General features: G+C 38.5%; 1 protein-coding gene across 4 annotated transcripts in view; it reads left to right on the forward strand.

Moving 5' to 3' along the window:
- Positions 1-491: 491 nt before the first annotated feature.
- Positions 492-12890, forward strand: part of slc25a13 (solute carrier family 25 member 13) — a 33982-nt gene continuing 21583 nt past the window's right edge. Inside the window, exons 1-6 of one of the 4 annotated variants that reach the window (XM_027012075.3) lie at positions 532-613; positions 1911-1961; positions 2156-2210; positions 2847-2989; positions 8410-8525; positions 10941-11080. In XM_027012075.3, coding sequence (XP_026867876.1) covers positions 2199-2210; positions 2847-2989; positions 8410-8525; positions 10941-11080 — 411 coding nt within the window. In that variant the 5' untranslated portion in view covers positions 532-613; positions 1911-1961; positions 2156-2198. Of the gene's footprint in view, positions 614-1910; positions 1962-2155; positions 2211-2846; positions 2990-3742; positions 3875-8409; positions 8526-10940; positions 11081-12890 lie in introns of those variants that run through there. The other 3 variants (XM_027012074.3, XM_027012076.3, XM_081701468.1) reach the window with 3 other exon arrangements.

A 12890-nucleotide genomic window follows, 5' to 3' on the forward strand; every position in this document is an offset into this window, starting at 1 on the left:
TATGTAGGCTTATCAAATGTATCTTTAGAACTGACTCAAATCGAGATATCCCCTTTGGCTCAGTTTGTTGTGTTGGTGTGAGTAGTCGCTTTCGTAATTAGTTTTATTTGCACGCAAGTAGTTCTTGTGGCAGGTGCACACTTTTGGGCAAATGTTTTAAGACACAGAAACCCAATTAACACAGGCTTAATAAAAAGACAAAAAGGATTTTTCTAATAAAATAAGTACCCGAAATAAATAATAATTAACGCACTCGAAACACAGACAAAGTCAAAGTGGAAACGTCTGAACGGGTGCTGATGGCACTGAAATGTATTCAGTTTAAACTCCCCTCTCAAGCCTCAATGAATAATTGAGTTTTCATTGTACACATTACTTTCGTCATTCAAGTATATGTAATTTATTAGTAAGAGTTTCTAAAATTCAATAAACCGCTGCCACCTATTCCGCCTCGTTTCAGGAGCGGGAAGCATCCTCTGACACTTCTGGCCCCACGTGGGAATTTGAGCCCCGTACCGCTGTATCCCGCACGTGATTTCCATGGAAACGTCATCACGCCTAAGGAAGTCACCCCCTTGTAATAGTTCTAAGATAGCTGATCATGGCTGCAAAGGTAAGCACTGTTCTTATGAAAATAAAACTGTACTTTCCATCTGTAGAAGGGGCTTAATACCTTTTCGATCCGTAAATAAGGACTATATGAAACACTCTCGTGCAAGGCTTTACTACTGAGAAGACAATCAGATTAGCTAGCTAGCCAACGAGCTGGCTAGCTAGCTAGTAACCTTCACCAACAAGATGGCTATGTTGTTAGCCTATTAGCTACTGTGTAAGGTGACAACTAGTCTCAGTGACATTGTAACATTAGCTAAGCCTTCCCTCATTTAAGCCAACAGACGCGGTAATTCTCTGTACAATGTCCAGAGGTCAGGGTAAATGTCCTTAAGTGGGCAGTTAAGGGGTTCACCTTACTAAATGGATCTGTCCCAAGTTAGCAAGGCAGCTGACTTTGCTATGGCTAGAGTTGGATTCACAGCATTCTGCTGTGTCGGAATTCATCAAATTGAACGCTTTCGTCATCTAGCAGTAATTCTTTTCATTTGAATCTGTCGTTGTTATTTTCTTTAATTAGTTTGTTGTCATTTCTTTCTGACTATGCCTTATTGTGGAAATCATTTAGCCTTTACATTTAGTGTGTGGTAAAATAAGGTTACAAAATAGACATGCTTCTTGTTAATCATCAAATTCCAGAAACGTGTAGCTTAAATATACTTACATGTAATAAAATCAAAGAGCGGAAGGTTGCTGGTTCAAGTCCCACCACTGCCAAGTAGCCACCGTTGGGTCCCTGAGCAAGGCCCTTAACCCTCAATTGCTCAAGGTGTACTCAGTCATAGTTGTAAGTCACTTTGGATAAAAGCATCAGCTAAATGCCATGAATGTAAATGTATGCTGTGTCAGGTCATAAAGCTATAAAAAGGTGGTGCTAAAGGACGCTCATCATGGGTAGAATCCAGAACATCATTAAAGTCCTGCACATCCTACATGAAACATGTTTTTCCTTCTTCTCTTTTGTAGCTGTCAAAGCAGTATTCACTATTGTACTGCCACACACATGAACAGCTCTTGCCCCTGGGCTGTAAACCAGAATCAAAATACTTTTGGATCCATTTACACACTGTTGACTGCTATCATAGTTGCAAACTTGCTTTGCTATTGCAGTTTAAGTTTTCTTTTTCGTATGTTAAGTATGAGAGGAATTATACTGTAATTTAAATTTAAGTTTTTCATTATTTTATGGAAAAATACTATGATGTAATACACTGAACAAATTGAATTGAAGAGAAAGGGAATAACTGGAAGTGATTTTTTGTATATGTGGGTGATGAAGTGTTTGCTTATTTTGACAGACAGTTATAAGGAGGGCCGACCCTGCTGAGCTCAAGTCCATTTTCTTAAAGGTAAGTCAAGATTTGGCTCATCCAGGGGGTTAGAGATCAAAGCACTGAATTATGTGGCCCAAACATGATGCAGCTGCCAGTATTACATAAGTCTCATTAGCCTTGGCTCATAGTCAAGAGACAGAGCTTTAATGGCATTTGATGAGCAGTATTCCTCTTTTTGATGTAACCATGTAATGAATTTCTCATTACAGAAAGAAAACCTGAGGATTAATTTTAAAATGAAACCAGCACTGTATGGAACTCATAGTAAGTTCACATGAATATATGATGTGGAGTTCCTAAAGGTTACATAGGTGGTTTGCATGACTAGACAACAACAGCATAACTACAACGAGCTATATTCGGCATTCAGCCTAACCCTAGGGGCACTATGGGGATTATGTTTGCTGCAATAATCACTAATTAACACATTTGCTAATAAGTAGGCCTTAACACTGTTTATCTGAGTACTGAATGAAATTTTCTGTGTGTATGACCAGGCCACTGTTTTTTATTTTTATTCCTTTGGTACCCGCACTTTTGCATTTTACTGATGTTCTTGTAATTTTAAGTTGCTTGTCAGAATTGTAAGCCTACTGATGTAATTATTATCACACACATGAAACGTATGTTGATTACATTATTGTATTGCTAAAGTAACCTATTCATGAATCTTCTGGCTTTTTATTTCAGACCATTTTGAATGTTGCATTAGGTCCTCATGTGTTTTCAATAACAAATTCAAAGTGTAACCTATAAGGTTTAATAGACCTTTAATATAATTTACTACACCAAAATTCAACAAACAGAACAACAGGCAAACCAAATTGCAGACAAATGAATGGTTCATATGCTTATTTCAGTGGCATATGAATGCATAATGATTTGTTATTGTTTTTACAGTATGCCAGTGTTGAGAAAAATGGCGAGAGCTACATGTCTCCAGAGGACTTTGTGTACAAGTTCCTTCATGCACACACAGCCATAAAGCTGTCCAAGGAGGCCACAGGTCTGGTGGCAGGTGTTGTGAACCAAACCAAAAATGGGTGGGTGTTCATTTTTTTAAAATTTGGTATAAAACTAAACCAAAGTCAGGTACAGTTTTTGGTCTTATGAAACAAAGCATAATGAAATGGGCATTTGTTTCTATTATAATATGACAAATGAACTTCATTTAACATACATTTGTAAGTAGTCCTTATTTTGTACTTGTGTCTTTTGTAGCTCTTGATCACACAACAGGTACAATTTCCCCCATGATGACACAGTGTTTGCTGATTTTACTGGGGTTATACCTTTCATTCAGTACAGTCACATCTGATCATATCAGGGTGCAGTAAAGGTCAGGTTTGAAGGCCCACAAGCTGGATCTTGACCACACTGATCTAGTCTGAAAATCCACATGCAGAAGATATCTGGTTATCATTGCTGTCAGATCTCACTTGTGGCAACAAGGTTATTGTAAGGAACGTTGTTCATGTAATAAGCCCTCAATTGTGACATTCTTCCCCTTATTTGCTGTCCCACACAAGTATAGAAACATACAAGAACAAGCCATGTGGGAGCTTGGTGTATGTGGCCACTGGTCAGATTCTAATGTGCAGGCCAAACTAGAAATTTGTAACTGAAATAACTCCATTTTGTGGACATTGCCATAAAAATGCCAAAATGGGACAATGTCCAAATAAAGCTTCAGTTCCAAAAGAAAACATTTAGGGTGCTATGAACCCTTCTGTGATTACTGTTATTGCTGTTCATTAGAGTGCATGAGAATGCTGCCTTTCATACTTTGTTTGCAGTTATCAGACCAAGACCAACTGAGCAGTCTGTCCACTTTCAAACACATGCTGGTGTGGTTTGTTTGAAGTACGAATGCAGTACGGACCAAAGGCACCAAACGCAAGATGTGATATCACAAGATGGTTCAGCTGGTAAAAATACCAACAAATATTCACAAAACTCATAAGTGCTTTTAGCCCAGTATAGAGCATTGTCTCGAACCTTTGTTTGGAATTATCATAGTTATTGTCACAAAATATACATTTAAAAAAAGCTGTCCAATCAGGATGTGACTTTATCCATATGACTTGTTTATAGCCTTTGGCTAAATATGTCAGTGTGACCACTAAGTGAATCAGGACTAAAATGCAACAATGTATCATTTTCTCTTTTGGTCTGGACCAAGGGAACTGAGTTACAAATATAAACAAGTCCTTCAATACAGAATACAAGAAAGGTTGCTAGTAGTAAAAGTGGCAGTGCTCACTCCATATGCCTGCTTTAGTACAAAATTGAGAGGGTTCTTGGTAAACAAAAAACACAAAACAATAACAAAAACAGAGCACTATCATAATTTTTCTTAATTATAATATTGTTGGGAAAAATAAATTGAATCACATGTAATCACTGAGTTCACCTGTCAATGTCCTATGTGGACTCATAATTCAAGCTCACTTAAGAGAGAGCCTGGATAACTGAAGGACTGGGAGAATTTGAGTAGCTCTGGCCTTTGACCCCCAAGTTTAAATGCTTTTTTAGATAAATGTACAAAGGAGCCAAGTTCATTTTATGTCTCATGTTTTTTAATGTTTTCTTTCTGAAAATCATGATTTCTTGTGTTATAAAAGTGCACAGTACATGGGAGTTATAAACAATGCTTTTGTTGTCCAGTGGTTTGAGATAATGCAGCAGTATCTTCCTTTTTAATCCTGTGCTAGAATAAAGGGTCAGAAATCTTAATGCACAATACTGCACTCAGGTGCAATTCCTTTCAGTAGCACAATTCCACCCCTTTTTACATTAATATGTATGTTTTTAATGATACATAATGATGGCCAATGAAATGTTAGGGTAAGTCAAAAAGATTGTGTGTTGCCACGGCAACCACCTGGTCCGTGGCATACAGAGTGCATGTGGTCATGCTGCACACATTATTGAGGCCGCTCTAAAGAGGGAGAGGCACACATGCTCAGTAATTGCTTGTGCCATTCAGCTGCTGTGCATTGTATGACTTTGAGTCTGGATAAATGGCTGCATTGGAGCTATTAAGGGATAACTATTATAGAATCATGGCTTGAGCTTTGTATCTGAACCTCATTTGGATATTTGTAGGGGTTTGAATAGTAATGGGAAGATTGTTGGATTAAGTCAAACAAAAGCAAAAATAATGAATGCATACACAGATTATGTTGATAAGAATATACATTTTGTGTTTCACAAGACTGATATTGTACAATTAATAATAACTGCAGCATTTAATTGAAAAAAAGAATGTAATTATCTCTTAATTGTACATCTATACTATAAATACTATTTTATGTAACACTAATTGTAACACTAATGCTACAGTGAAAGACATCCAGCAGGACCAGGTGTGCAGAGGGCAGACATTGTAGTCATATAATTAACTAGCTTGCAACGATGTCCTGCATGTTCCTTTCTTATTGAAGCACTTGAATTAGTGGCGAATCCTCTGAAGGAAAAATTCAATAAATAAAATTAAATAACAGTAAATGTAGTCGTTTTTAGAAATTTAATGTATTACATAACCTTTACTCAGTGGTTAATCATACTCTCTACTGCAGTACTCATGTTAAGCAAATGGCCAAGTTCTAGTATATCTGTTAATACCTGTTATATGGGATATATGTGTATTTGGGAATGTTTTGGAAGTATAATGGTCTTGGAACATTGATTTGATTGATTCCATCTGATTAATGTGTGAATAATGTATAGTCCCACTTTCAGGGAAAGGATGCAGTACACCTCATCATGTGCCTGAGCATATGGAGAAATGAGTGACGGTGATATCGTGGCATCTGTCAGGCGCTGAATCACTCCTTGCCCTGTTTGAGAGGCATCGCACCAGCATTTTGGAAATCAGTCATTCTACACATGTAGACATCCCTGCTGACTCAGACGCATTCTCTATCTTTTTTTTCCCCACTCCCTCTCCATTTTTGATGAAAAAATTCTTCATGTGTGAAACTCCATAGTCTCTTGGGGGTTAAAACTTTGTAAAGATGGCATGCTGGGAAAATAGCAGGCCATACCTGTGTTCATTCAGCCTGGACTGAGGTGTGCACTCAGGGAAAGCTAAAACAGACAGTGTCCCCTCTGCAGAGTTGTCAGGGACAATGACAGACCCAGAGCTTATTGAAGGTGCTCTCTCCTCAGCTGTCATGGATAAAAGCTGCTACGCTAAGCTACTGTAATAATAAGTCTGTAAATAGTGTTTCTGTTATCTTTTAGCGACAGTGTTTACCAGCAAAGGATAAAAGCCTCCATTCTGTTCGAAGAGCTATGTGGGTTAAGGGGATACAGTTTTCTCAGGTGTAAATGCACCTCCACACGAAGAAAAGAATGGATTGTAATATAGGGACATAGTTCAAGTTTAACATATAAAACCATGTGCACTGTGTCCTGGAAATAATATTTTAAAAACTAAACTGGCAAAATTCATTTAAAATAATGGATTTAAAAAGCAGTAATAGCTACAGTATACAGCAATGAAAATATTGTATATTAAATAACCACAAAATTCCATATGTTGTCATTTCCTGTCTGCAGCTCTGAGGTTTTTGTGGTAAACAAATGATTGAGCGCTTGCATAGACAAATGAAACAGGAATTCTTAAGAATGAAAATCTTTAAGATTGCATCCATTTTAATAGCTTAAATAACTTGATATATCTCTATCCTATAGAACCTTTTTCTGTTGGCCTTTTACTTTACTAAAGATGCATGTGAGTAACAAAAAATGTAAAACTGTTTTACACACAGGGCTTCAGAAAATGCACCTTCTGAATTGCATTGCATTATTAAACAATTCAGTAGGTTCCTACAGTAAAGTCTTGAAGATGGGGTGGTATGGGATTGCATTTTTGCAATCCTGAGTGTTCCAGTTAGTTGATGGTTGGAAGATGTTCTGTATTGATTTGATTATTTAATCCTTAATTTTGTGAGTTTTACATGACTTTGGTATATTTTAAAATCATTTTCTAGTAGCCATGTCATTGCTAATCAACCATCATAGGCCTCATCCTCTGACTGTGCCTTTTCTGCTTGTGCTGGGAGAGAATATGTAATGTAGATGTTCAGATAAAACTGATTTTAGGTGTATTGGTTATGAAATACTTGTGTCCATTACACTGTGGCTGATTTCATTTCACCATTCTAAGCCCAGTGTTGCCATGAACTGTTGTGAATACTTCTCAGATTTAGGTCCATTTACTCTGCAGCAAACTTTAAACAGGCGATGTTCTCTTCCTGAAAGTGGCAGTGGTAGCCTGTTTGCCTTGGGTTTTAATCACTAGTGCATGGGCTCAGCGGAGTGGCTTTGTGGCCCGCCGCCCACTCCAAAGCAGCATGCCGCTGTTCTCAAACTGTCAGCTTAGTTAATGAAACAACTGCTCTTGACTGTGCAATATGCCTGATTTTGCATGCTGGAGGCGTGTAAATCCTCAGTTCCTTTGAATTTCATCAGTAACGAAATTAATTAGAGTGGTCACGAAAATGTAATCATTGCTCCCTGGAAATTGAAATAAATTAGAGATGCACGCATTGGGGACTGCTCATTAGTACTGACCTCGTGTAATTACTGTATCCATTTGTGAAATTCATAATGGAGTTGAGGCAACTTTGAACTTATCTTAAATAAAGACTAGATTGCACAGTCCCTAGGGTTTCCCATGAATGTTAAAATTGCTTGTTTGATGATGGGTGTTTGCATGCGTGCGTGTGTTTGTGTGTGTGTGTGTGTGTGTGTGTGTGTGTTTGTGTATATGTGAGAGAAAGAGAGACAGTGGAGGAGATAGTGTGTGGGTGCTGCTATATTGACAAATATCATGCTCAAATATCATGTTGGATGAATAATAGTTAGTGTTTGATTTAATTCTTTAGGAAAAGGACAAAACAAATCTTGTAGCATGCTTGTGCAATTCTCTGGATAGTGGATGCATTATGTTTAGAAAAAGCCATGAAGGCAGTTTGGATGTATAGTAGGGCACCACACTATAATGAAAGTTTTGTTGCTCCATGTAATCACTCTATGCACTGTATTTCCAGTTGTTTTGAAGGGGACTGAGAGGTTTATTTTAGCTGTTGCCATTTTCAGTGCCTGAGGTAATGACATTTGACAGTCAAATTGGAAGCACTTCAATCAAGATTGTAATATATGAATAGCCTGTTATGTCAATTTGTTTTGTCATTCACTTAAGCCCTGTGCCTAGAATTGAGACTGGACTGTGTATTTAGATGTTTTGTACATCATAATTTTAGTCTGATAATTACAGTTGAACAAATCACTCAAGTGTCAAGTGTTCACAATGAAAACATGTGCTACCTTTTTTGTTTCACTGCGAGAAGCAGTAATCAGTGACTGATACCCACTCATCATACAATAATGCAGCACTAGCGTGTACTGGAGCGACTCCGAGCCTGGAAGTCTGTTTGTCTCCCTCCACCAGGCTGATCTCCTTTCAGGAGTTTGTGGCCTTCGAGTCAGTGCTGTGTGCTCCAGATGCACTCTTCATGGTTGCTTTCCAGCTCTTTGACAAAACTGGCAACGGAGTGGCCACCTTCGGTGAGTGCCTTTTTATGCGTCACACTCTTTGAAAGTCATGCTTATTTTTAGCAGGCCTGATCCTGACAGGAAAGTTGCACTCATCACACTTTATTTATTCAAAGAACTGTTCATTACAGCCTGAGCTGTTAGACAGTGTTTTCCATCAAGTGAAGCAGTAACACTTCATTGATCCGTAGACTGAGGGAGAATGCCTGCTCTTTAAAACGCTGCTCAGTTTCATTTGGTGCGTGGTTGAGGGGGGTTTTCAAGTTTTACACCCATTAAGCTGACAAGGCAGCACAGGGAACTGGGACAGAGCAATTAGGATGACACCTTCACCGCAGGTTAGAGATGTTACTGTCACTATTATCTTAATGCTTTGGGGCGCTGTGGCACAGAGCCACAGCCACAGCCACGTGGGCACGGTGCATGCTGCAGATTTGCCTAATTGATTTAAACAGCCCAATGTTTGCCTTCTGCAGTTGGGATGCATCAGCACAACCTTATTTCAGATGCAGATCACATGCTGTTTATGCCCAGAGAGAAGGAAACTTTTGGTATAATTGTTGTAGTCAGTAGGGAGTATGATCGTTTAGCTTGATAATATGCACATATGTAAATTTTTCCTATCTAAATTGATCAATTAGGTATTTAGATGTGATGGTTTGTCATGATAATTAAAAGGTCTGATGTTTTTGCTGACTGTAAGGTTAATGAATGTCCTACAGACTGTGTTATATTTGTCTTGAGGGAGGGGACAGTTATAGAAGTATTTAACTACATTCACGTTCTGTGTGTTTTTAGACTTTTTAGACATGGTCTTGTCACTTGATACTGTCACTAAATATACTATATTTACTGTGTCAATTGTGCCAGAACCCTTCTGTTTAAAACCTTCTCAATGCCATTAAAAGCATTAAACTTGTTCTTTTAAGATAGTTTATTTTTTGAGGGGGAATGCTATTTTTTTAACCGGCCAAAGAAATTAGTTCAGAATTAACTGAGTTTACCCCATGGTCTCGTCCTCTCTCCCCTTATTTACTAATTTATTGAAATACAATAGTATACATGCAGTCTGAGATGTGTACCAACTGCTTGACTGTACTCCTACCAAAGAGATCAAAAGGATAGAGACTTGAGTGTTGACAAGTCCATAAATGCAGACCTAGTGCAGCAGTTCAGTCAAACTCTATAGTAATGTTATATATTTATTACCTCATTAAAAAGAAAACCTTTTAGAACTGTCATGCTCCCAGAAGAATGGGCCCAAGTAACATGTGCATCATCTGACCCGGTCTTACAGATTGCTCCTTTGTAACATACGAAGGATTCAACCCGTTCTCTCGCAGGAAGCTGCCCATTTACTTTTGCAGTCTCTTGTAATCTCAAAGCTAGACTACTGCAACTTGCTACTTGCTGGTCTTCCTCTAAGAGCCATCTACAACTGTACAACTAGTCTAGAATGCAGCAACACTACTGGTCTTCAGTCTTCTGAAGTTTACACATGTCACTCCACTGCTGGGTTCCCTTCATTGGCTCCCAGTAGCTGCACGCATCAGATTTAAAACCTTGATGCTTGCCTACAAAGCCAGAAATGGACCAACCCCCCCATACACAATGTCAATGGTCAAAGCTTGATCCATACCTCGATTCCTTCAAATCTCAAGTACGGCTCAGCTTGAAACACTGTACTTCACATCTCATGGAAGACAAGCATCGAGACTATTCTCTGTCCTTGTTCCTAGATGGTGGAGTGGACTTCTGCTTGCTGTCTGGACAGCAGAGTTCCTTGCAGTCTTAAACGCAGACTAAAGACCCATCTATTTGTGGAATATTTAAATGACCACTGATCTTGTCCTATATTGACTAACTGGAATTCTAGTACTTATTGTAGGGTATTGTTTATTGCACTGATGTTAACTGCTTCTATGTTGACTAACTCTAGTACTTGTTGTTTAATTGTTTACTTGTGCACTAATTGTTGTCTGATAGAGCTTATGCATTTTTGCACTTCTAAGCATCAGTATTGGTCTCTGTATTTCAACAGCATTCTAGTTCATTCTATGAGTAAATGATAAAGCACTTTTTTTAAGTCGCCCTGATTAAGAGTATCTGACAAATGCCATAAATGTAAATATCATTCATTATCACTATGTGCAATTGTTTGTCTAATGGGTATGCACCTTATTAGTAGACATCTTACCATCTCAGGCTGTTCTCCTTTTCAGTAACAGTATATATTATGCTTCACTGGATGTTTTTCAGAAACAGATTAAAGCTATTGAGACTGAATCTGAGCGTTTTATAGACTAGATCTATAAAAGAGGTATTATCTTCCCAGATTAAGCAAAATGTATCATGTTGTCATTAGCAGTTTTCTTGAAACATACTGAAATAGATTATGCAATCTCTTACTACTAATGTGTCTTTCAGGGGATGTGAAACAAGTGTTTGGCCAGACTACCATTCATAAGCATATCCCATTCAACTGGAACTCTGAGTTTATTCAGCTTCATTTTGGTAAAGAAAGGAAGAAACACCTCAACTATGGGGAGTTCACCCAGTTCCTGCTGGTGAGTACTGACACTGTTTTCTCCTGTCTTATTATTCTCTCTCTCTCTCTCTCTCTCTCTCTCTCTCTCTCTCTCTCTCTCTCTCTCTCTTTCTTTCTTGCCCTCTTTGACACAAACTTTAAGCAGATAAGCGGTTAGGTAAATTTTCTGCTTTCAGCCTATAAGCCTTCACCTGCGTAGCCTGGGTATGGGTTTGTTACGGGGTGTGGGATTGAACCTGAATGTGGGATTGGGGCTGGTTGTGGGTTTGTGTCTGGTTGTGGGTTTGTGTCTGGTTGTGGGTTTGAGACTGGGTGTGGGTTTGGGCCTGGCCTGCCTTGGCTAGGACTGACAGGGAGCAGGGTGTTCTGGCCACAGCTTCCCGTAGCACAATGAGCCATATTGACCTAGTTACTCAATAATGAAACACTGGCGTTATATTCCAATGCCAGCATTTGTTTCTCATTAGGTGACGTAACCCCACTGCAGTCTAGCGATTCCTCCAAACAGGTAGACGTTTTCTCCTCCATAAATGATGGTATCAATTGTGCTCCTGCAGTCTTTTGTATTTGCTGCATGTGAGCCATTTTCCAATATAATGTCTAGACCTGAAAGTGGCAGAGTGTATAGGAGCCTCACTGGTGCCAAGTTTGCACCTACACTCGTGCTATCTGAATAAGATTTCTATATTAAACCTAACATGGTCCAGATGGTTGTAAGGAAACATACTATGAGAAACACACTGATATTGTGTTTGTAGCCAAGAATTAATTTTGTCTTCAGGACTTGCACTCTCTAACATTAGTTGTTTCCAATACCATATCAGGACTGTTACTGTAATAATCTTAATTTATCTATGTAAAATAATCTTAATTTATCTATGTAAAATACATCTTATTTTGCTTATTTAATCCCACAAATTGACAGAATTACACAGATGTTTTTTTAAAGTGAATCCAGGAAATCCAGTTTTATTATGGGAAATGTTTTTTTGTCCCGGTCATGGATCTAAGAGTCAGTCGGGGGTTTCCCCAAATAATGTCAAGGTTCATTGCAGGGCTCACACAATTAGTGTTCAAATATCATATTTAAAATCAGGTATTAAATTGCTGTAAATCATGAATTGACATCAAATCTATTCCTAGTCATGTGTTACTGTGCAGTTTTACTAGTTGAGAAGCACATGTGCTGTACTGGTGCAGTATGGGATCTTGTGTGATCCTGTTGTCCTCATAAGGTATATTTGTAGTGTATGACTATGGCATGTGTTTTGGATTGGGAGATATTAAAGCAGCCTTTATTAAGGCCACCCCTCCACAGTAGATGCTGCTCCATTCTTGTAGCTCAAGATCGGTGAACCAGATGGAGCTATGTATTATGAGGTTATTTGGAGATTGAACCTGCTACAAGTGTCTCTCTCTGGCTTTCATACTGATTTACCCTCAATGAAGAACAGAAATTCTTGAAATCATATTTACCCTCCCTTAATGAATCAGTGAGTTTCAGTGCTGGCTATGTTATTTTGTGTGTCATATCACAGTCATTTGATGGTATTGGCATACAGAGATGTGGCCCATGACACCAGGTCAGAGATCTGGCTCACAAACTAGGAATGGTATTGCTGTCTAAGACTTGCAGAAGTGAGTCTAAGACTAAGTCTAAGACTTCCAACATCCAGAATTGTTTCCAGCCTGAGCAGTGTTGATGACATCCAGAAGACCGCCAAGTGTTTTATCTAAGCAGCTGTTTTATTGTGTAAATGTGAATTTAATGCCAGTGCTTGAATTGAAAAATTCCAAACACTGGTGGCTCATCAAAGGTTTTTATTTGA

The sequence above is a fragment of the Electrophorus electricus genome, chromosome 2 (assembly GCF_041902795.1).
Source record: "Electrophorus electricus isolate QZ-2024a chromosome 2, ASM4190279v1, whole genome shotgun sequence".
Taxonomy (NCBI): domain Eukaryota; kingdom Metazoa; phylum Chordata; class Actinopteri; order Gymnotiformes; family Gymnotidae; genus Electrophorus; species Electrophorus electricus.